This window comes from Panthera leo, chromosome A2 (assembly GCF_018350215.1).
Source record: "Panthera leo isolate Ple1 chromosome A2, P.leo_Ple1_pat1.1, whole genome shotgun sequence".
Taxonomy (NCBI): Eukaryota; Metazoa; Chordata; class Mammalia; order Carnivora; family Felidae; genus Panthera; species Panthera leo.
In genome coordinates, this window is record NC_056680.1 from 15,728,611 (window position 1) to 15,751,875 (window position 23,265).

General features: G+C 48.1%; 1 protein-coding gene and 1 long non-coding RNA gene across 6 annotated transcripts; one reads left to right on the forward strand and one right to left on the reverse strand.

Moving 5' to 3' along the window:
- Positions 1-1,864: 1,864 nt before the first annotated feature.
- LOC122214260 (C-C chemokine receptor type 3-like) lies at positions 1,865-17,667 on the forward strand. Of its 5 annotated transcripts, XM_042929093.1 has the most exons (4): positions 1,865-2,138; positions 3,258-3,348; positions 7,145-7,185; positions 16,200-17,667. In XM_042929093.1, the coding sequence occupies exons 3-4, from the start codon at positions 7,149-7,151 to the stop codon at positions 17,288-17,290; spliced, it is 1,128 nt and encodes a 375-aa protein (XP_042785027.1). In that variant the 5' UTR covers positions 1,865-2,138; positions 3,258-3,348; positions 7,145-7,148; the 3' UTR covers positions 17,291-17,667. The 5 variants fall into 5 exon arrangements, with proteins under 5 accessions (XP_042785027.1, XP_042785029.1, XP_042785031.1 ...); XM_042929095.1 differs by lacking the exon at positions 7,145-7,185; XM_042929097.1 differs by lacking the exons at positions 3,258-3,348; positions 7,145-7,185.
- Positions 11,450-22,472, reverse strand: LOC122214261. Its single transcript, XR_006199818.1, has 3 exons — positions 21,943-22,472; positions 20,121-20,182; positions 11,450-11,799 (listed from the first exon to the last, which is right to left on the reverse strand). It is a non-coding gene; the product is annotated as an uncharacterized LOC122214261 (long non-coding RNA).
- Between the last annotated feature and the right edge of the window lie 793 nt (positions 22,473-23,265).

Below are 23,265 nucleotides of genomic sequence, written 5' to 3' on the forward strand. Positions count from 1 at the left end.
TTGCCTTTGCCTCCGTAGATAAAGCATCCAGTTCTGTGGTTTAGTGAACGGGGTCACGTGTGGCCCCTTAATTTCTTGACATCCTCAGAACCAGAGAGGAAAGGGGACAGGTGGGGAGGGCAGGGGTGCTTTTTTCTCTTCCGATGATGCTGAGCACCAGAAAACTGAGGTCGGCCAGAAATGCCACGGAAGTTTAGAGGAGGGGCGGGCAGTTCCAAGCACCTGCTACGTTAAGACACCGTCATATTGGTGGGGCCGTGGTTGGGCCTTTCCCACAAGCAGGCGGGTTTCATGGGCCACCTCACCTGACCCTCCCATAGATGGAGGTGCTGTTCTCACCTCCGTTTGCAGATGAGGAAGCCAAGCACCGTTCCAACTGCCTGGACCCAGGAGTCCAGTCTTTCTAAGCAGAAAAGGATGTCCTCACGGGGAAGCTGGGCCTTCACTGCGGACGGGGTGCAGACCAGCAGAGAGGGGAGAGGGTGAGACTGCCCGAGGCGTGTCTGGACCAGTGAGTCCCCCGTGAGGCTTGAATGGGAGACTTGGGGCAGAAAGAGGGTCCCCAGAAACGCAGCAGGAAGCCTTGGAGTTAGGCAAGGCCTCTGGCATTTTCTAACCCCGCCTCTCACCTGTGGAGAGAGTTTTCCTTATTCTCTGGTCCCTGTGGCCATGGTCCCTGGCCCCCGGGAGCTGCCCTCGCAGGGCTGAATACGAAGGCCACTCAGGCCATGCGTCCCCAGCTCCATCAGGGGGCTCCCAGGATGGTCCCCCTTGTGGGACACGTTGCAGAGACTTCTTGTTCTCTGGGGCAGAAATCTGCCTCGTGGCAGCCTCTCCCCACCCGGGGATGCCCCACAGAGCCCAAGGGAAAGGCCGACTCTATCATAATGTAGCACAACTTCCTATCTCTTTCTTCCTACCAGACGTTTCCGGTTTCTCTAACTCTTCTCTGGCAAGGCTTCTGCTGACCCCCCTGACACTGAAGCCTGGCTACCAAGCTGGCTCAAACTCGAGCCTCCGGGATGTCCATGAGCCCTCCCGACAGACTCCTTCCTTCCCCCCCCCCCCATCTTGTCTTTGCCATCGGCAGTGTGTGTCACAGTCCCTCGTACATAAGAGATGTTTGATAGACGCTTGGCGAACTGCTTTGACGTCGTCCACGTGGCCAGTTTGTCAAAGGTCACGCCTCTAAGGCCAGCGCTCTTCCCACAAATGTTGGGTGATGCCTGCGCGGTGCCCAGCGTCACGACAGGCGCCCCGGACCCATCAGCACATAGAGCCCGCACACGTGTCACGGTGGTAGCCTAGCCATGGCTTATGTTTGTTCAGCCCTGTATATCCTACAGGGTCTTTCTTCCGTATTTATCTTAGTCGATTCCATGGCAACCTGATGATTTACAGGTGAGAAGGCCGAGGTCCAGCACGATCTGCTGATGAAGGTTATGGAGCCCTTCAGTCACACGGAAAGGCACTTCTCGGGTCTTCTGGGGACGTCTAACCCTGCGCTCCACCTCGACCCATCAAGGTCTCCTCTAGAGCTCTGGGGAATAACTAGGTTATCCCGCGGTGCCCATCTTGCCTTCGCGGGAAAGTTCTGATTTAATTTAAAAACTCCCTTTGGTATTGAAGCATAATTGACATACAACGTTATATCTGTTGCGGGGGCACAGCCTAGTGATTCGAACTACATTCCCTACCTTATTTCATGCTCACCACGATAAACGTAGTTACCGTCTGTCACTCGATTTTGCTTTTTGCCCTGTCCCCTCCCCCGGGTCAAAGCAATGTTTATTCAAGAATTATCTGCCCCCCTCCAAAAAGAGAAAGAGAGAGAGAGAGAGAGAGACAGGACAATGCCAAGAGAATGCAGAACCCCGAAACGGCTGCTGAACATCAGCAGTGTTCATCTCAAAGATTACTCAACTGAGGGTTTAGTATGTAATTCCAGCAGCAGAAAAGAAGAACTGTACTGAACTTGATAACTTTCTGAAAACTTGCAGAGCAGCGAGCCTGTTTAAAAGGGGAAGCCGTCTTGTGTCCTACCTTCCCAATGCCTCTGATCAGACGGCTTCTCCATTTCGTGCGTGGCAAGACCTAAGCTGTCCCCGGGGGCATAAAGGACTTTGCTAAAGTAACAGGTACCATTTGCCTTCTTTCTGTTCTCTTCCGGGCAAGAACTTACTACATTGCGATAGAAGTCGCTCGCTTAAAAGTGATTTCCGGGTAGACCGTCAGGTTTCCAGGAACAAGGAGATGGAGAGAGGGGTCCAGGCAGGGCAAGCAGTGCCTCTCCAGAGCGCTCTGGGATTGCGGAGGCAGAGGAGAGGGTGATTTAGTAGGTGGTATGGGGCCAAAGTAGGAGGGTTTGTTGTGACACATGTCCATTTTCTTCTTGCTTTCTCCCACTTTCCTTCTTTCCCCCACCCATGCTGTGATACCCTTGCCTCTCCCAGTCATCCACACTTGGCCTTTTGTACCTCATCAGTCAGCATGCCCACGGCTGGGCCCATCGTGTGTTCTCCGTGCCTTCATAAATTCTCAACTACTGAGGACATGACCGCTCCAAGTTAGCCATTTTGCGTGTATCGATGTTGACTTCGTAAGAAACAGTCCGTGAAAACAGAACTTGCATATATGTGTGTACATACATCTACATAGTGCAGTTGTATACATACATGTGTATTTTAAGTGTTCATTGTAAATCCACCCTAAGTCAGGCTATGATGATGAATCAGTGAATCGAATGATTTGGTCTTCGTGTCTGGATCTACAAGGTCGACTGTTTGTTTTTCCTAGACCTGTCCTAGAAGATAGAGGTAGAAATCCCTCCTAATCTTTTGGGAAACCTTGGATTCATGAGGGTGGAAGTTAACAGTTGTTTGACCGGTGTTTAGAGGGAGGGTGATGGGAGTATGGGGACTTTGGTACACGGAAGTGATAGGGGTATTTGTAGCTCTTTTCAGACGGTGGTGATGATTACATTGAACCAGGTAGGCTGAGTTATTTCTCTTGGGGCAAGAATTGTATGACTCGACAAGAAAAAAGCAGACGTACCCAGCATAAAATGGGTAAAGGGCACCGCCAGATAATCCACAGAAAAGGAAATATGGATGATTACCAATTACAGTTTTAAAAAATGCTCAGTAATTAAACCAATATTAGTTACACAATAACGACGTCTCTTTTGCCCATATACGTGGCCAATTTTTTTTTTCTTTTCTGTCTTCTTGGTGTTGATGGATGCTTGCTGAGACTAGAGCCATCACCTACTACTGCCCAGAATATATACATCGCTGAACACTTTCTGGAAGCAATTTGACAAAACGCATCAAGAGACTTAGAAAACAGGTAGAAATTGTGCTTTGGGAAACCTACTCTAGGGAAATAATTTTAAAAAATACAAAGACGTTTATTACAGTATTATTTATAAAAGTGTAAATCTGGAACAACTTAATCGCACACCAATAAGACAATGATTAAATAGCCATGAATATCTATACAATATGTTGGTGTCTTTTCAAGTTATATTTCCTTTATTTAAAAAATTTTTTAATGTTTATTTATTTTTGAGAGAGAGAGAGAGGACAAGCAGGTGAGGGACAGAGAGAGAGAGAGAGGGAGGCAGAGGATCTGAAGCGGGCTCCACGCTGATGGCAGAGAGCCCGATGTGGGGCTCAAGCTTACGAACCATGAGACCATGATCTGAGCTGAAGTCGGACGCTTAACCGACTGAGCCACCCAGGGGCCCCTACAAATTATATTTTCAAATAATTACTAGCTACATGGAACAGGGTGCAAGATATAACATTTAAAATGTCAGAATACAGAGGGTCACCTGGGTGGCTCAGTCGGTTGAGCGGTTGACGTTGGCTCAGGTCGCAATCTCGTGGCTCATGAGTTCAAGCCCTGCGACGGGCTCCGTGTGGACAGCTCACGAGCCTGGAGCCTGCCTCACATTTCGTGTCTCCCCCTCTCGCTACCCCTCCCCCACTCACACTCTGTCTCTCCCGGTCTCTCAAAATTGAAGAAATGTTAAAAAAAAATATCAGAATACAGAAACTATACAAAAGTGTGATATGGTACCTAGAAAGGAGATCTGGGGCAGAGGTTCTTTCTCCGTTTTACGTGGTTTTACCCCAACCATGCTACTTTGACTACACAGTCATGCCTTCCTTATGAAAACATACCCCTCACAATCATCTCTTTCAACTAAATGACAGATCAACCTGCAGTGCAATTAAAATTCAACCACACTTGAAACACCCCATGTTGAAATATAAAGAGTCAATCTAATCTTTGGGCAAGAAAGTCGGTAAGAATATCCAAAAATCACTGGGGCACCCGGGTGGCTCGGTCGATTAAGCGTCCGACTTCGGCTCGGGTCACGATCTCGTGGTCTGTGAGTTCGAGCCCCGCATCCGGCTCGGTGCTGACGGCTCGGCGCCTGGAGCCTGCTTCGGATCCTGTCTCCTTCTCTCTCTGCCCCTCCCCTGCTTGTGCTCTCTCTCAAAAATCAATAAATGTAAAAAAAAAAAAATTAAATAAAAAAGAATATCCCAAATCACTTGGCAGGTGGATAAAACCAAGTCACTGAAAATGAACTGACCACACTCCAGCACGGAGTGTAGCCTTTGCTCTAGTAACTAATGATAGTGATCAGCAGTTGGGGAAGTCCTTGTGCTGCCCTAAAATACAGCGCTGAGAGGTTCTTGTGTGTGTTTCCGGGGAGGGAGCTTCCTGGCTCACCAGGCAGCCCGTTCTGTTCCCACACAACCTGGTAGTTCCCACATGTCCTTCCCCAGCTGGGCCTGAGTGTAGTCTCCTCCAATGCCATCAAGTTTCTGTGCTCTGGGAGTCTACTCCCTCTTCTGCAGGAAAAGCTATCACGTCAGTCCATCTCAAAGGGACCTAAAACATTGCCTAATCCAAGCCTTTCGTAAAAAAGATTAGAGGGACGCCTGGGGGGGTTCAGTCCGTTGAGCTTCTCACTCTTGGTTTTGCTCAGGTCATGATCTCATGCTTTGTGCATTCAAGCCGACCTTGGGCTCTGTGCTGACAGTGTGGAACCTGCTTGGGATTCTCTCTCTCTCTCTCTCTCTCAATCTCTCTCAAAATAAATAAACTTAAAAAGAATCTTAAAAAAAAAAGATTAGAAAACTTGGGTCCAGACCAAAGACAAATAATGGCAAAAACAAAAACAAAAACAAACAACAAACAAAGAAACAAAAACTAAAATTAATCTGAGGATTTGAAGCCTCTTATTTTTCATACAAAGCATTCTGAGTTCTGTGAGCCACGGCTGATGTTTCTGGAGCTTTCTCACCCTAGCCTGTCCTGTACTCCAGATTGACATTAACCCTCTTGGTTAATGGGGTTAACATGGGGTACCTGCGACAGAACATCATATTTCAAATGTGTAGTCTGAACAGTGAGAGGCAGGGTGAAAATTATTCGATTCAGTCCGGAAGTGTTCAGTAAGCAGCTGTCACTTGTCAGGAGTTCTACGGGCACAGTGACCAGTCGCTAGTTCTGCACTGTCCACTCTGGTGACGACTTGCACATGCGGTGACTTCAATTTAAATTCACTAAATTTAAATAAAATGAAGGGGCACCTGGGTGGCTCAGTCGGTTGAGCGTCCGACTTCAGCTCAGGTCACGATCTCGCGATCTCACGGTCCATGAGTTCGAGCCCCGCGTCGGGCTCTGTGCTGACAGCTCAGAGCCTGGAGCCTGCTTCCGATTCTGTGTCTCCCTCTCTCTGACCCTCCCCCGTTCATGCTCTGTCTCTCTCTGTCTCAAAAATAAATAAACGTTAAAAAAAAAAATTTAAATAAAATGAAAAGGTCAGCCACATTTCGAGCGCTCAACAGCCATTGGGCGAGGGGTGCCTCATTGGACAACACAGACCCAGAACATGTCCATCATTGCAGAAGAGTTCTGTTGGGTAGCACCGCACCAGATAATTCTTTTGACTATTCCAGGTTCTCTGTAAAAAATTAAAAAAAAAAAAAAAGTGAAAGGTTGGGAGGCCTGGCTTCACTGTATAGTGGGAAGCGATCCAAGTAGCTAGTTGGAGAGGTAATTGGACGAATAAATGAAGGGGCAGCTGGGTAGAGACGTCGATGGAGAATCAGGTATGTGGATTTCCTTTCTTCTGGGTGATCTATTAATACAGACTAAAATTGGGTTTGCTCTCAGGGTCGCTGTGTCACAGCGTTGACATTCTTTATTTTGCTTCTTGCCTCAGCTCGAGGAGGTTGGAGGGTATGTAACTCAGGGACAGAAAACAGGTTCATAAAATTCAGGAGAGATTTCATGTCCCCTAAGAGTAAAGGAGCCGTAAGAATCAGGGTGGCCCAGGAGCGTCTGCGTGGCTCAGTCAGTTAAGTGTCTGACTCTTGATCTTGGCTCAGGTCTTGATCTCAGGGTTCTCGAGTTCAAGCCCCGCTTTGGGCTCCGCACTGAATGTGAAACCTACGTAAAAAAAAGAAAAGAAAAAGGAATCACTGTGGTCTGGGTCCTACCTCCAGAAATTCTGATTTAACTATTCAGGGGTACAGCCTGGCATTGGGATTGCAAAATCTCCCCAGCGTTTGCCAAGAGCAGCCAGGGCTGAGAACAATTGCCGTAGCCAACTTCTTCTCTCTGTGGAAATCCCCTCCCGTAATGTCCCTATCAGGCAGCCCCCCACCCTCTGCTTAGGTGTCTCTAGTTAAAGTTTGCTCAGTACCTCACATGTCATTTGGGATGATCCCACTCAAGCTCTTTGTTTCTTTTTTTAAACATTTTTTGGATGTTTATTTTTTTGAAAGAGAGAGAAAGAGAGAGAGAGAGAGAGAGCGTGAGCAGGGGAAGGGCAGAGAGAGAGAGGGGGACACAGAACCCGAAGCAGGCTCCAGGCTCTGAGCTGTCAGCACAGAGCCGACTCGGGGCTTGAACACATGGCCTGTGAGATCACGACGTGAGCCGAAGTTGGACACTTGACCAACTGAGCCACCCGGGCGCCCCTCAAGCTCTTTCTTATGTGGTGTTTGACTTTGCCTCTTGGAACGACCTCCTGTGGTTGATGGTGAATCACATTTAGGTTCTTATCTACACACCAGTATCTCGCTCTCTTTCCTACCCAAAGTGTCTTTTCTCCTAGGTGGATGGATACCTCTGACTCCTTCAACTCATCTTTACCAGGTAGGGTTTCTTCTCCACTGCATTCCAGTTTGGGCAGTGTTCACATTCAGTGTCTTGCCTGGGACCTAGCACAGGGCTCTGGATGTAGTCTCAGACCACTTTAAAATCCCATCACGTGCTAACCTGTCATTCTAGCTGACCATAAGGTTAGCATGTGATGGGCTTTGAAAACAAAACCAAACCCAAAACTTCCTGCCTAAGATCAGCAACAGGCAGCCTTGTTTGAAACAGCAAAGCGTCTCTGTTGATAGGATACTGGCTAAATAAACTGGTATATCCACGCAATGGATTCTCTGCAGCAGGAACAAAGAAAACCTTCCACTGCTAAGTGAAAAAAGCGAGGTGCGTGATGATGAATGTAGTGTTCTGCTTTTATGCAGCCAACAGGGTAAGATTAGAAAATATCTACCTGCTTACACTTGTGTATGGAAGCCCTGGGAAGGAAGAGCAGTTACCCACACGGTTGAGCGGGGGGTGTTGGGGGGCAATTTGCTGCGTGTCTTCGGAGCCGAGGCCCGGCAGTGTTTGTTGTAGATTACCTTTTCAAGGATGTTTTGTAGAAACGGCCTCGGAAGACAGAACATCTCTCGCCAGGGCAGACAAAGAGTTTTGTTTGCTATCTGGTGAAATTCAAATAATGTTTCCCTCCTGGGCAAAGACTGGGCAGGCTTGTTGTCAGCCCCATATGAACGATTGGAGGTTCCTGGACTCAGATTCCTCGGCTGTGAGGCAAATCTGCTGTACGTGGCCCCCGTGCGACTTGGGGGCAGGGAGAACCGTGAACTTCAAGTTCACGTGTCTGCTGTGCCACGAGCAATACATCCTGTGTCCTTTATCTAATGGGCACGTGCCTTCTGCTGGTATCCTCGAGGAAGTGGCAGGCTTACTTGTTAGCCTACAGGTAGGGTAAGATCTTAGACCCTTCACAGTTCTTGACGGGGAAGAGACACATGGGGATGTGCTGTAGGATGAGACTTTTTTTTTTTAAATTTTTTTTAACATTTACTTATTTTTGAGACAGAGAGAGACAGAGCATGAACGGGGGAGGGGCAGAGAGAGAGAGGGAGACACAGAGTCGGAAGCAGGCTCCAGGCTCTGGGCCATCAGCCCAGAGCCCGACGTGGGGCTCGAACTCACAGACCGCGAGATCGTGTCCTGAGCTGAAGTCGGATGCTTAACCGACTGAGCCACCCAGGCGCCCAAGACTTTTTGTTGTGTATCTTCTCATAGTGTTAGGTTTTGAACCATATGATTGTGTCTATTACCTACTCAGTCATAAATATCATGACATTTGAAATAAAAATGTTACTCTTGTAAAAAAAAACAACTTTTGTCATGTAAATTTAGATTAAGTTAATGGAAATTGTCTGCAGATTATGGGAAGTGATGATTTCTTGGCATCCCCAAGGTGGGCAGAATTAAGTGCCCAGTAGAACTCTCCTGATTCCTGGTTCCATAATTTGCCAGGAATTAATCTATTTTCTATCTATCTATCTATCTATCTATCATCGGTCTCTGTCTCTATCCCCTACCTGTCACCTTTGTGAGAGATAATCTGACCTCTGATACCTCTCTGTCAGTAAGTAAATGGATTAATATAATCCGGCGTTCCCGTTAGGTTATTTAATTTGGTTGAGGTCCAAACTTATTCATAGAAATTCAAAGTCCTCATTTAGTATAACTAAAGATGTTAACGAAGGCTGAAATGTCTGGTTGAAACCATTGGATACCAATCATTGTAAGTTTTCTAGAACCTTGGGTAATGGACCACAGATCGGATATTTGTGGAAAGAGAAGCATTTCTGTTCAGATGGAAGAAATATTTGCTCTTCTGAAGTCATATTTTACTACCTTGGACAAGATCTTAGACATTTTGGAAGGGCCCAAGAACTTGAAAAACAAAGGTCAACGGGGGGAGGGGAGGAGAGTTCATATACAGTTCTAGGCGTGTATTAATATACACGCTGGGCCAGTGTTCTAGATGCTCTCGAATGTGTTAGTTCAGATAATCCTCACCTCACTCCTCAGTCCACGGAATACATTCTTTGCTTGGCTTCTGGGACACCAGCTTTCCTGGTTTGGCTCCTATCTCACCGTCCACTCCTTCTGAGTCTCTTGTGCTGCGTCCTCCTTGTTCTTCTGAACTCTGATTTTTTTTTTTTTTTTTTTTGAGAGAGAGCTAAAGAGACAAAGCACTTACACACCCACAAGCCAGAGTGGTGACTTTACTAAACTGACGTAATCATTCGGCCTACGGCCTTCTACCGGCCGTTCCTGGTTTTAAGCAAACTCCCCCTGCTGTCAAGGATCGGCACTCTTCATCAGTAGGCATAGCAGATTTCCCCTGCAGTGAAGTTTCATTACAAAATGGATTAAAAAAAAAAAAATGTTTTTTTTTTAACGCTTATTTATTTTTGAGACAGAGAGAGACAGAGCATGAACGGGGGAGGGGCAGAGAGAGAGGGAGACACAGAATCGGAAGCAGGCTCCAGGCTCCCAGCCGTCAGCCCAGAGCCCGACGTGGGGCTCGAACTCACGGACTGCGAGATCGTGACCTGAGCTGAAGTCGGACGCTTAACAGACTGAGCCACCCAGGCACCTCCAAAATGGATTTTTTTCAAAAAATGTGTATTTATTTATTTTGAGACAGAGGAGCGTACGCGGGCGTGCGTGGGGTGGGGAGGGGCAGAGGGAGAGGGAGAGAGAAGAGAATCCCCAGCCGGCTCCACGCTGCCCGTGCAGAGCCCGAGGCAGGCTCGATCTCACCTGAGCCAAAATCAAAAGCCGGATGTTTAACCAACTGAGCCACCCAGGCGCCCCTACAAAACGGGTCTTAAATTAGCCGTATCTTTTTTCACCCAGCCGACAAGAACTCGTTGGCCTTTACTTCTAAAAGCATTCAGGGGGTGCCTGGGGGGGCTCAGTTCGGTTGAGCGTCTGACTTGGGCTCAGGTCATGATCTCACAGCTTGCGAGTCCGAGCCCCGCATCGGGCTCTGTGCTGTCAGCGCAGAGCCTGCTTCGGATCTTCTGTCTCCCCCCCGCCCCCCGCCCCTTCCCTGCTTGCGCTCTCTCTCTCTCCAAAATAAATAAATCTTAAAAGCAAAAAAAGCATTCAGACAAGTCCGAGAAACATTGCAAACGATTAGCTCAGGGTATATCTCTGGCTTTGGCTGCCATAGACTGTAGCTCTAATATTGTGGAGAGTCATGACGTCCACATACAGTAGACACCCACAGTGAGGAGGTGATGCCCAAACAGAGAAAGGAGTCCGCCATCACGCCAAAGGTCCCCGTCCTGTGGGCAGAATGCTGACGGGCAGGTGACGCTATAGAGAGCCCAGGTTTCTTTGAGTCAAGAACACTGGGGATCAAGTCCCAACTTAGCCGTTTGCTCTCTGTGTGATCGTAAATTAGGGAATTTCTCTGAGAGGGAGACATGGAATCCGAAGCAGGCTCCGGGCTCTGAGCTGTCAGCGCAGAGCCCGACGCGGGGCTCGAACCCACAGAACCGTGAGATCGTGACCTGAGCCGAAGTCGGACGCTTAACCGACTGAGCCACCCAGGCGCCCCGAAATGTTCATTTTCTTATCCCTTCAAGACCACACGTATTCAGAAAGTCTCCTGTTTTTATCTTTTTCCGGCTTAGGTCCGATGGTTTAGTGGAATGCATGCAAATGGAATCAGGAATATTGAAGAATATGTGACAAATGTGATGTTTGAAGCCTGAGGAGGCGAGGGTGGTTATTCACCCATTTACAGAGAAGGAAAATAGATGGCACTTCGTGCCACATATCAGACTAAATTCGCAGTGGGTTACAGATGCGTATGTATGAAATGTTGAACCGCAAAGATACTAAGATATATACAAACATTCATGACATCTGGGATGTGGATGTCCTCACTGAATGGAACCCCAATGCGATAATAGCGTGGGTTTTAGAGCAAAAGGGCACAGGATCAAGTCCCAGTTCTGCTGTGCACAGAATAGCCTCAGGCAACTGACCAAGCTTTGCCAAGCCTCTGTTTGCTCATCGATAAAGTGGGGATGGGAAAACCTACCTTGCAAAGTTGTGAGATCAAGCAAACTATGTGAAATGTTTGGCCTAAGGAAGGTTCAATTATCATAGACTTTTTTTTTTAATGTTTATTTATTTTTGAGAGAGAGAGAGAGTGGAGGAGGGACAGAGAGAGAAAGAGAGGGAGAGAGAGAAAAAGGATCCCAAGCAGGCTCCTGGCTGACAGCAGAGAGCCTGATGCAGGGCTCCAACTCACGAGCCGGGAGATCATGACCTGATCTGAAATCAAGAGTCGGCTGCTCAACCGTCTAAGCCACCCGGGTAGCCCCTAAAGAAATTTCTAAGAAAAATCTCCCTTCCCCCCAGTCTGGTGGTTGTAGGTTAACTCCACCCAAGCTCAAAGAGGAAAACCAAACATTAAGATCTTTAAAACAAAATTCAAATACTCTACCTCATGTGACTTCCACGTCAAGTTTCTTAGATCTCAGGTTGTAGTTTCAGGTGCTGATGAGTACGTGCTTCAGCTTATAATTTGCCCACGTTTTCAACCCACTTACCTTGAGAAAGCGTGTTTGCCAAATCTTCCAGCTGTCCTTGCTAGAAGAAGGCATCCGCCATTAGTGACAGTGTAATTGAAAAGGGAATTTAGACACTTCCACATCTTACAACTTTAAAACTTACCTGGGACGCCTGGGTGGCTCAGTCGGTTAAGCATCCGACTTCGGTTCAGGTCACGATCTTAAGGTGAGTTCGAGCCCCGTGTCGGGCTCTGCGCTGACAGCTCGGAACCCGGAGCCTGCTTCGGATTCTGTGTCTCCCTCTCTCTCTGCCCCTCCACTGTTCGTGCTCTGTCTCTCTCTCAAAAATAAATGAGCATTTAAAAAGTTTTTAAAAATTACCGTTCCCCCCCCCCTTCTACAACTATTTTCATTATTTGCTCATTGCTTTTTATATGCATACAGTTTCACGATGTCGTGGTCTTACTACACGCACTTTATATTCTCTTCGTTTCCCACGACCGCTTGTTGGTGATTCCACCTGGTCTCCAGAACTAGTTTTAGTGACTGTAGAATAATCTATTGCATCAGTGGACTACGATCTGTTCAAAATCTCCTTCATGTGTCAAACCTTTCAACAGTTTCCATTTCTCTTGTTTCTTTCTGTTACGAAACGAGGCCACAACGAACATCTGTACCTTGTGATTTGATTTGTTGGATTTCTTCCCCTTGGGGTAAATTCCTCCGAGTAGAACCGCTGGCTCAAAGCCACGTGTACCTTGTTGATTCTCGTTGTTTATAACATTTCAAAAACTTACTGAACCAAGTTACATTACATCAGCGATGTCTTATTGTTCTCGGCTTGCCCCAACCTCACCAGCATTGTTGGAGTGACATCATTTACTTTTTTTTTTTTTATGTTTATTTATTTTTGAGAGAGAGCGCAAGCGAGGGAGGGGCAGAGAGAAAGGGGAACAGAGGTTCCAAAGCACGGAGCTGACAGCAGAGAGCCTGATGTGGGGCTCGAACTCACAAACAGCGAGATCATGACTCGGGCTGAAGTGGGAGGCTCAACTGACTGAGCCACCCAGGTGCCCCTACTTTTTTTTTTTTTTTTTGACATTCCAAACTTCAGTATATTTTCTAAAGAAGAGTCTCTAATTCTAGATGAGGGGGGCAGGGGGAGGGCTCCTCTCCTTCTGACTCCAGGAATTGCGAGAGGAAGAGTCCAAGGTCACCGAAGGAAGCAGTCGCGCTCGGGGGTTCCTATCTCCCCCATCCAGGCTTTGACCAGAGTTAGAGGGTGTGAAGGGCTATTTGATAAATTGGGGAGGGGGCCCTCACAGAGCCTCCTCTCTGCACGTCGCTTTCTTATTCACATGGGTGGCCGGCACAGTTAAACTGGTGGTCAGGGGGAAAAATCATTTCGTCTGTACCCTCGAGTGTCCCTGGGTTTGTCCATGGCACGGACACGGAGTCAAGGAGCAGTGTGTCTGCTCAGTGCCTGTCAGTTCAGGAGAAGGTGCCAGAAGCCTGATGATGTGGCAGCCACAGAGGGCCCCCCACTCCAGCCAGGGCTGCAGAGGTCACTATGCCCAGGGATGATTGAGAATGAATGGATCGTGAGGCCATGAGCCACAAAACAGCAGGTGCCAGCAGAAAGTTCAAGGTCGGGACCAGGTGGCCCTTCCTCAGCAGACACCAGCCACGTGACTAGGACTGACAGAAGACCAGGGCACCTTCTTCCCACTCCCCCCATGCAGGCCCCTCCCCCATATCTCCACTGCCATCTTCGAAAGGCCCAATGAGAGGAGATGAGAAACCAAAATTAATAAGCTGGCAACGTAAACAGGATGAGAAAAACTAAAGCCGTCCTTCAAATGAATGGGTCAGGCTAAGTTTAAACCACTCTGGACTGCAATTTGTGAATCCTTTTTCCTGCTGCCCAGGGGAAAACTGGTAAGATCCAAATCGTTTTTGGAGACTGAAGGAACTTCATTTGCGTTGCGTGGCTGAGGTGCCCTGTGAGCAGTTTTAGAGAACCAGCTAAGGTAGCAAGAATGCAGTTTTTGGTAAAACTTGCACCCATGCGTGCATGTCTGCATCAAGAAATGCTCATAGTGGTGAAATCTGGGGTGGTTTTTACTTTTGTGTTTTTGCTTTTCTTTACCGTTTTGCTGCCTGTTGGCTGTTACCGTATCATCCTTCCCCAAAATGCAAAAAGACCTTTTTTAAAAAATGTTTCTTTCTTTATTTATTTTGAGAGACAGAGCGCAAGCAGGGGAGGGGCAGAGGGAAAGGGAGAGAGGGAGAACCTTAAGTAAGATCCACACCCAGCGTTGAGCCGGACATGGGGCTCGATCCCACGACCCTGAGATCATGACCTGAGCTGAAATCAAGAGTCGGATGCTCAACCGACTGAGCCACCCAGGTGCCCCCAAAAAGACATTTTTGAAAGCCTAATTCCAACCTCTTGACGATGTCAGACCTAAATATTCATTTTGCTCTGGACGATGGAGACAGATGAAAACCATTTCAGTTTTCATATCTCTGACCCCATGTAATTAGTCGTCAAAGGACTTGGCTTCTGACTCCAGAGAACCTGCATTCTTCCCTGTGCCTTGCACCCCAGAACCCCCAAAAGATTCTACAGTCTGATCGTGGTCATGTTGAAAGTGACACACAAATTAAAGTTACAATCATCGAGTTGAACAAAACCCCAGTGAATTTTTTTGTTTTTAATTTGACTTGTTTTTAGATCAGCCTCAGAGAAAAGGAAAGATAATAGAAATATTAAGCAGAGGCTCCTATATTTTTGCTCTTGGGAGCAAGTGACTCTGTTTATTTTTTGCTCTTTTTAGGCATTAAAGTTTACAGGCATGCTCTCTATGATTATAAATGCGTGATGGACAAAATAATGGGTATTTTTTTTCCTCAGAGGCTGTGGATTGTGCCATTAGGGGTAAGAATGCTGAAAAGATCATATAATCAGCTGTTTTTCAGTGCCGTTTTCCACCTAAAAGCCTGAGTGTGTTACTTATCAGTGTGCTGCCCTAGGACAGAGCCATGAAAATAGATTAAGTTCTACCTAAGAGACCCTATTTCTTCCTATGTTGATATGAAACATCTTCTCATTGCCTTTCTTTTGGTTCTGCTTCCACCAAGTTTACAGCTTTTTTGATCTTACTTGATCCTGAACATGACTTCAAGTGGTATCATGATTCTTATGTGTGGGATGAGTCAATGAGGCTTGAAGTTCAGCTCTCGCCCCCAAGTCCTACAGCTGGTGGCAGGAACGGCCAGGGATGCCTCCTGCCCGTGTCCAATCTCGCTTTGACTACCCAGGACCACCCTCCTACTCGGCAGGGACTTTATGAAGCAGGGACTCTAGGGGGTCTGCTGTTGGCATATGACTGGATTATCTCAGCATTATGAGAAGCAGGAAAAGGGAAGCAGCCTTTGTTTATTGCTTATAACCGTAATCACTATAATAGTTGGTAATAACTACAATGGTGAAGTCTTTCAAAGTTAAACAGGTTTTTTTAATGTGTATTTATTTTATTTTATTTTTTATTAAAAAAACTTTTTGACACTTATATATTATTGAGAGACAGAGCATGAGCAGGGGAGGGGCAGAGAGAGGGCACACAGAACCCGAAGCAGGTTCCAGACTCTGAGCTGTCAGCACAGAGCCCAACGCGGGGCTCGAACTCATGGACCGCGAGATCGTGACCTAAGTCAAAGTCGGACGCCCAGCCAACTGAGTCACCCAGGTGCCCCAAAAGTTAAACTTAGTGATTTTTTTGTTTTTGAATCTAGTGAGGAGAAAACTGGACAATGAAACTGAAAATCTAGCCTGAACTTTTATATTTACTTGTTAGAGGAATTATGAAACTGCTTCGAGGTTGAGAGTTTCCCCATCAGCTCTGATGAACGGCGCATTGTGAAGGGGCCACAGAGAGGGGTAGTTATTTGTAATAATAACAATCACTATGATTGCAACCATTTGGTTTTGAAACAGGCGAGATGATTTCAAAAGTCGTATATAAACTGTAAAACATAAAATTCAAAATGCCTGAAAAGATATGGCAACAATAATCAGTATAATATTATTATTATCACTCTCCAGCCTGCTTTTTCCTGTTTTGTGTTTCTTCAAACGCTTGCAGAAATGAATGCTTTCTTTCTTCACCCCATCCACCACCTTTCTGTTTCTTTTCCCTTTGTGAATCGCGCTGACTTCCAAAACTTCACATCTTTCGTGCCTGACGCCTCCCCGCACAGCATCCCGGACATACTTCTAAACATGCGCTAAAGATCATTGAAGCATCTAGGTTGTATCTAGGTTGTTTAATCATATGTGGTTTTGTGGGTAAATGGAGAAATCAATGGGCGTGGCTCGCCAAGGGTGACCGTACCTAATTGTGGGGTTGTTTTTTGTTTTTGTTTTTGTTTGTCGTCGTCGTCGTCGTCGTCGTCGTTGTTGTCTTTCTATCATAGGGACAATGGAGGCTTTGATGGCCGGAACTGAGACGGTGACAGCGGATGCGTCTGTCAGGACCACACTGTTCGACTATGAGTTCTCGCTGCCATGTGAAAAAATCAACGTCAAGGAGCTGGGGTCCCGCCTCTTGCCCCCACTGTATTCCCTGGTGTTCGTGGTTGGTCTGCTGGGCAACGCGATGGTGGTGGTGATCCTCACAAAATACAGGAGGCTCCGGATCATGACCAACATCTTCCTGCTCAACTTGGCCATTTCTGACTTGCTCTTCCTGTTCACTCTGCTGTTCTGGATTCACTACAGCAGGTGGAACGAGTGGGTGTTCGGCCACTTCATGTGTAAGCTCCTCTCCGGGCTTTATTACATGGGCTTGTACAGCGAGATTTTCTTCATCATCCTGCTGACCATAGACCGGTACCTGGCCGTCGTCCACGCCGTGTTCGCCCTGCGGACCCGGACCGTCACTTTTGGTATCATCATGAGCGTCCTCACCTGGGGCCTGGCAGGGATAGCAGCCCTCCCTGAATTTGTCTTCCATCAGTCCCAAAATGATGCTGAACAGTACATCTGTTTGCCTCTTTATCCAGGAGGCCAAGAGGATAACTGGAAGCGTTTCCATGCTCTGAGCATGAACATCCTCAGTCTGGCCCTGCCTCTGCTCATCATGGCCGTCTGCTACGCGGGAATTGTTAGGACACTGCTGAGATGCCCCAATAAAACCAAGTACAAGGCCATCCGGCTCATTTTTGTCATCATGGTGGTCTTTTTCATGTTCTGGACCCCCTACAACCTGGTCCTCCTTCTCTCTGCTTTCCAAACGATCTTCTTTGAGGTCAGTTGTGAGCAGAGCAAATGGCTCGACGTGGCCATGCAGGTGACAGAGGTGATCGCCTACACGCACTGCTGCGTTAACCCCGTCATCTACGCTTTCGTCGGGGAGAGGTTCCGGGAGCACCTCAGACACTTCTTCCGCAGGCATGTGGCCACCAACCTGGGCAAATACATCCCGTTCCTTCCCAGCGAGAAATCAGACCGAGCCAGCTGTGGCTCCCCATCAACGGGGGAACAGGAGCTCTCGTTTGTCTTTTAGGCCAGATGCGGAAAATTACCTAAAGCGGAGGCACCGGGCAGATGAAGGAAACACATTAAGTCCATCGCGTTGACCTTAACGCCAGCCCTTTGAACTTCTAGCTCGATGCCAAAACTTATAAAGACATTAAAGTGTATACACAATGGGGTCAGCAGACCCGTGTGCCCCGGGCACTAACGGGGGTCACTAGTTAGTTCATTTGCCGTCCACACAGAAGTTTGCTCGGTTCTCGGAAGAGTTACATCCAGTGTGATGTACCCAAGTGTTAGCTAGTCACTATATGCAGCTATGAGCAGGTAAATCATTTTATAGTTTAAACCTTAACTTTAGCCAGCTGTTGCATAAATGAAACGTATTTCACAAAATACAATAAATCAGTCGCAACACTTTTAATGTGCCTAGCTCTCTCCTTGCTTGATGAAAAGGCTTTTCCTTCTTTTTTTAGCTTATGTATATGTATTCTCCGGCAGCATAATGGCACGTCACCTTTGTTCCGAGTATTCTTTTTTCTTTGAAGTTTATTTATTTATTTTAAGAGAGAGAAACTCCGACGCAGGCTCCTCACTGGCAGCACAGAGCCCAACGCGGGGCTCAAACTCACGAACCATGAGATCACGGCTTGAGCCAAAACCAAGAGTCAGAAACTTAACCGACTGAGTCACCCAGATAGCCTTCTTCCCTCTTTTTATTTTTTTTTTTAAGATTTTATTTTTAAGTAATCTCCACACCTAACGCGGGATTTGCACTCACAACCCTGAGATCCAGTCGCACGTTCTACCGACTGAGCCAGCCAGGCGCCCCTCCACTCCTGCCCTGAGTATTCTTAATAGTGAATGGATTTCCTGGGTACACCGAATGACCAAATTTCCCATGAGCGACTCAACAGAAGAATTGTGATTTGATATGTTCAGTGTAGAGAATAAAGGCCCTGCTGGTAGAAACTTCTCAGAGCCCTGCAATGCGCAGACACTGTCCTCTTAAACACCAAGCTCACCGTTCGTCCAACAACTGTGCTTAAGGTGATGTGGACAGGATGCACTAACATTGCTTTCGGTTAAGTGAAGGATGAAAAAAGTGTGTGAGACAAACAATCCCTGACCTGTGAACTCTTCCATCTGGTAAGGGGTGTGAGACAGAGACAGATGACTCCAGAACGAAGAGGAACACACTCAGGGCTCTGCCTGGGCCGGGGAGGGAGAGACCATTTCTAGCTGGAATCTGAGGCAGAAAGACTTCACAGGGGAAGTGGCTTTTGAGCAGGTCTTTGAAAAAAGGACAGGATTTGGAAAGGGAGGGGATATGGGGGAGATAGCCGAAGCCAACAGAATGCCCAATACAAAGGTGAGGGGGGAGGGCACAAACTCACGTGGACTGTAGGGCAGGGTGGGAAGGTGGCAAGGGGCCATGGATTTCAGGCAAAGCATCTTGGGCTTTTCTGGGAAGACAAAGGGAGCTACTGAAGGGTTTAGAGCAGGGGAGAAGAACAATCCTCGTGGCGCATTAGGAAGATAAATCCAATGATACAGGATGGAGTAAAGACCCCAGAACCATGCAGGGACGTGGGTGAGAAGACAAGGGTACGTGTGAGGCAAAGCGAGATCAATGGCTAATAAGAGAGGGGCCAGAAGAACCCAGAGAGGAATTTGGCCAAGAGGCACCATGACAGAAGAGTCAAAGCACCAAGAGCAATAGAAGACTGATTGAAAACAAGAAAGCAAAGACCAAACAGAATGTATCATATGTCAAAAAGGAAAGACAAAGAAAGAAAGAAAGAAAGAGAGAAAGAAAGAAGGAGAGACACATGCGGATTATTTGTTGGGCTCGGGTGGGCTGCCCATCTCTTAAAGGATAGGAAAGGAAGCAGGGGTAGCCTTGGGTGTCTTTGGGAAGAAATGTGAGTGCAGAACACAAGCGTGACTTTCCTCCGAAACCGCTTGTGCCTTTTGGCTTGTGGACTGTGGAACCACATTACCAATGAAAGATAGACACAAACCTTTAGAATTATATATTTAGAAGAAGAAGAAGAAGAAGAAGAAGAAGAAGAAGAAGAAGAAAAGCTAGGCTGCTCTTCAGATGTGGTATCCATTCCACCAGCCACGAGGGCATTGGGAACTTTGAAGTAGCTTTGATCTCTTTTGTGGTTCAGCCAGAATGTACTATAAAGAGCAATCATGTGAAGACTTAACTACACATCACAGGGTTTCCTCTCGCATTGTGAAGTGACATCTGTCCTTAGGTAAGCACAGGTGCGGAATATAGGTGTTGGTTCATATCCCCAGACCCCTGAGAGCTTTTAGGAGCCCTGTGACCTACATGGGACTGCACATAACCAAATCATGGGCCCAGCATGCTCCATGTGGCCCCCCAGCCCCAACACTGTCCAGCAGAACTAACTACGGTGATAGAAACGTTCTCAACCTGCGTTGCCCAATAGGGCCACCAGTCTTTGAAATACTGAATTTTTAATTTGTTAAGGTTTATTTACTTTTGAGAGACAGAGAGAGACAGAGAGGGAAGGGGAGGACAGAGAGAGAGGGGTACAGAGGACCCAAAGCAGGCTCCATGCCGACAGCAGAGAGACTGACGTGGGGCTCGAACCCACAAACCATGAGATCGTGACCTGAGCCGAAGTTGGATGCTTAATCAACTGAGACAACCAGGAATCCCTGAATTTTTCACCCCTGCCACCTTGTCTCTTTGTATCTATTCCACTTACACATCAAGCTTCCGGGAGCCGGCTAACACTCATCTTCAACACTGTGTGACAGATCAGGGAAAATACCAGGGGCTGTAAAGACGAATAAGACCCACTTCTAGGAAACTCACTCACCGTTCAGTGGAAGACACCCATCTGAATCCAATGGTGATAATGGAACATGATGGGTATTTCTCCTGTAACAGAAAGCGGAAGGGTGACATGAAGCCAAGTGTGCACGGAAAGTCACCTTCTGCTTCGGTGGGGTTCCCCCAAGAGCAGTTCCTGAGCGATGATTTGAGAGCAAAGAGTTTATTTGGAAAGTGCTGGGAACTCTGGTGGGGAGCGGGGAAGGAAGACAGGAAGGGGAGGGTGCTAGCAGAGGGTTCATTTTGAAGTACCTTCTGCTGGGGGGGGGGGTGACTGGAGCGCCAAACCACTGGAAGACCCGTGGCCACAGGGTAACTCCTACTCGGCTATCCCGCTGGAGGGGGGAGTTGGGGTATTTATATTCTGCCCTGTCAGTCACTGGCTGATGGCTGCTCCCAGGGGATGTTAATTCCCCAGCACTTCCGGCCTGACTGGCTCTGGCAGATGCTTTTTTCCAGCTGGGGGGAGAGCTCCCAGGCAACACGATGTAGATGCTGGATGTTGGAAGCCAGCCGGGCACACTCAGTTAAGGCTTCGGGGATAACGTATCGGCCGCATATTTGAACATGTTTGTGAACAACTTTCTGGTGAAGCCAAGGGTGGACGTGAGAGCGGTGTCCAGGCAGGTGGGTCAATGTGTCAGAAGGCACAAAGGCACAAAAGGGCACTACAGAGAGCCCGCTGTGGCAAGCCTAGGAGTCGCCCAGACAATGGCAGGTGGCCTTGAACAGGCCTCAGCTTTGACTCCCTGCTCCTCCTTCTCTCCGTTGAGCATCACAGTCTGCTAGTTTTTTTTTTTTAAGTTTATTTGTGTATTTTGAGACAGAGAGAAAGCAGGATCAGGGGAAGGGCAGAGAGAGAAAGAATCCCAGGCAGCCTCCTCAATTTCAGCATCGTGCCCGATGCGGGGCTTGAACTCACAAACCTTGAGTTCGACCTGAGTCGAAACCAAGAGTGGGATGCTTAACCGACTGAACCACCCAGGTGCCCCACACTCTGCTAGTTTAAAAAAGATGATCCTTGGGGTGCCTGGGTGGCTCAGTCGGTTAAGCATCTGACTTCAGCCCAGGTCACGATCTCACGGTTCACGGGTTCGAGCCCCGCATTGAGCTCTGTGCTGACAGCACGGAGCCCGGACCCTGCTTCGGATTCTGTGTCTCCCTCTCTCTCTGCCCCTCCCCCGATCATGCTCTGTCTCTCTCTCTCTCTCTCAAAAATAAATCAAAAAATTAAAAAAATAATAATAAAGATGATCCTTTCCCAGCTTGAGTTTCTGAGGGTTTCTTCAAATTCCAGAATGAAAATTCTAAAGTCTGGTTCTTAACAAACCCGGTTCCCGTCTTTCATAGCCGTGGGCTTTCAGCAACTTCATTCGGGTTTTCTTCCACTCCTGCCCAGTTTAAATCCCCAGTATGGTTACGGTCATCTTTCTCCATCTACTGATCTCTTCTAGGGATCTGGGAATTAGGACCCACGAGCCGAAAACGGCCCATGGCCCAGTCTACAAATAAAGTTTCACTGGAACGCAGCTGAGCTCTTTTGCTTATGAACAATAAGCACAGACCGTAAGTCTGTGGTCAAGCCCATAGGTTCTGTATTCCAAAGTAGACTATAAGCAGAACTTCCACAGGAAGTTTAAAACTTTAAAAACAGGTTTTCTGACTCTGGAGACCACCTCATCTATATTGGGAACATGAGTGCATTGATGAAAAGAGGGAGGTATTTGAAAAGGGGTCCTTTGTAGAAAACTGCGGGTGCCATGTGCCCTGGGCGGGAAGGAAATGGCAGGTGGGCGCTTGTCTCTCACCTCAAGCCTGGCGAGAACGATGCCACTGGCCTCCCCTGGGAGCTCGATACGAGTCGCCCCGGTTAAAGAGGCGTTGCGCGCAGGCTCTGATCGGCCAAGGGGGAGCTAGTCCGCTGGCCACTGTCCTGTGCCATCAGAAGAAGAGCTTCCTCTTGCGGTCTAGACTTTTGGCCCTGAGCGAAGCCTCTCCATTTTCAGACGGGGCGAGATTTTTCCTGGCTTAGTTTGAGGTCCTGGAAAATTGACCCCAACAGGCGGAAGCTCATGCCTGACCTGCGGACACCGGCTTCGGTCACAGTTGCAACGTGAAACGTGGACGCTAGAGGGCACTCGCCCACACCAGGGCCCAGGGGTCCCTCAGGCAGCCAGCCCACGTGGTAGCTGGGAGGGGAGGTTTTGAGGTCACAGCAAGACACTCAAGCTTGCCTGTATCCGGTGTGGTCCGGCTGTGTTGCAAAACTTGAGGGGATGCCATTTTTATCCCCAGGGATCCTGCGACGCCGTGCCCAAGAAGGAGCAATGGAAGGCGGGAAACACAGGTTGGATTTATTATCATCTGGGCCAATTCCTAGTTCGGTGATGTGGGATTTTGGTAAACCGGTTATAGCTCAAGGCCTATGAAATTCCACGACCTCCTCCTAAACCAAAATTCAAATCTTATTCCAGAGGCCCATGCCCAAGCCCAAAGCAATGGGCGGGGGGGGGGGGTCTGAAAACACGCGTGAATAAAGGAGAACAGAGGAAAACAAGATCACGGGGCCGGGCCCTTGTGAGGCACACCCTGATTCAACATACAGCTGCTTGGGGTGGGGAGGTGGGCGTGGGGTCGGGTGGTGGAAATAGACAGACTCCTTAGTGCCCGCGGGGGACCTTTTAACATACAGACGCCCCGGCTGCCAGTGTGTGTGACCCCATCCAGACTCGGAAGCCTGGCAATCGGAACGAGAACTCCTCTGACCCAGACCAAGTGCGAATGAGCCTGTCCTGTGTTACGCAATCGGGAGGCTGTTCATCTGTCAAACCCCAGCTGGTCACACTTGCTGATGACTTAACAGTTACAACCGTCCTGGTCCTTATGAGGGTTGGCGGGGGGGAGGGGCAGCGAAGGGAAAGGTAAAACCAAACCTTGGTTGCTGGCCACAAGGTGACACTTGATCTAATCAAAGAGTGTATATCTAGGACATCCTGGCCAAGGCGCTCGGATCCGCTCCCTGCCCTTCTCTACCCTGCCCTGCCCCTGAACAGCTGCCCTGCACGGATGCCGCCAGGATTCTCTCTTGCTCTCGGGATGGAGCCCGTGGGGAGCTCCTGGAGGAGGTTGGA

Bases quoted from the DNA above. Each gene is read 5' to 3' on its own strand.
- LOC122214260 (XM_042929093.1), top strand. From the start codon at position 7,149: ATGGATACCTCTGACTCCTTCAACTCATCTTTACCAG. The intron at 7,186-16,199 runs GTAGGGTTTCTT...TTTCTATCATAG, and splicing joins CTTCAACTCATCTTTACCAG to GGACAATGGAGGCTTTGATG.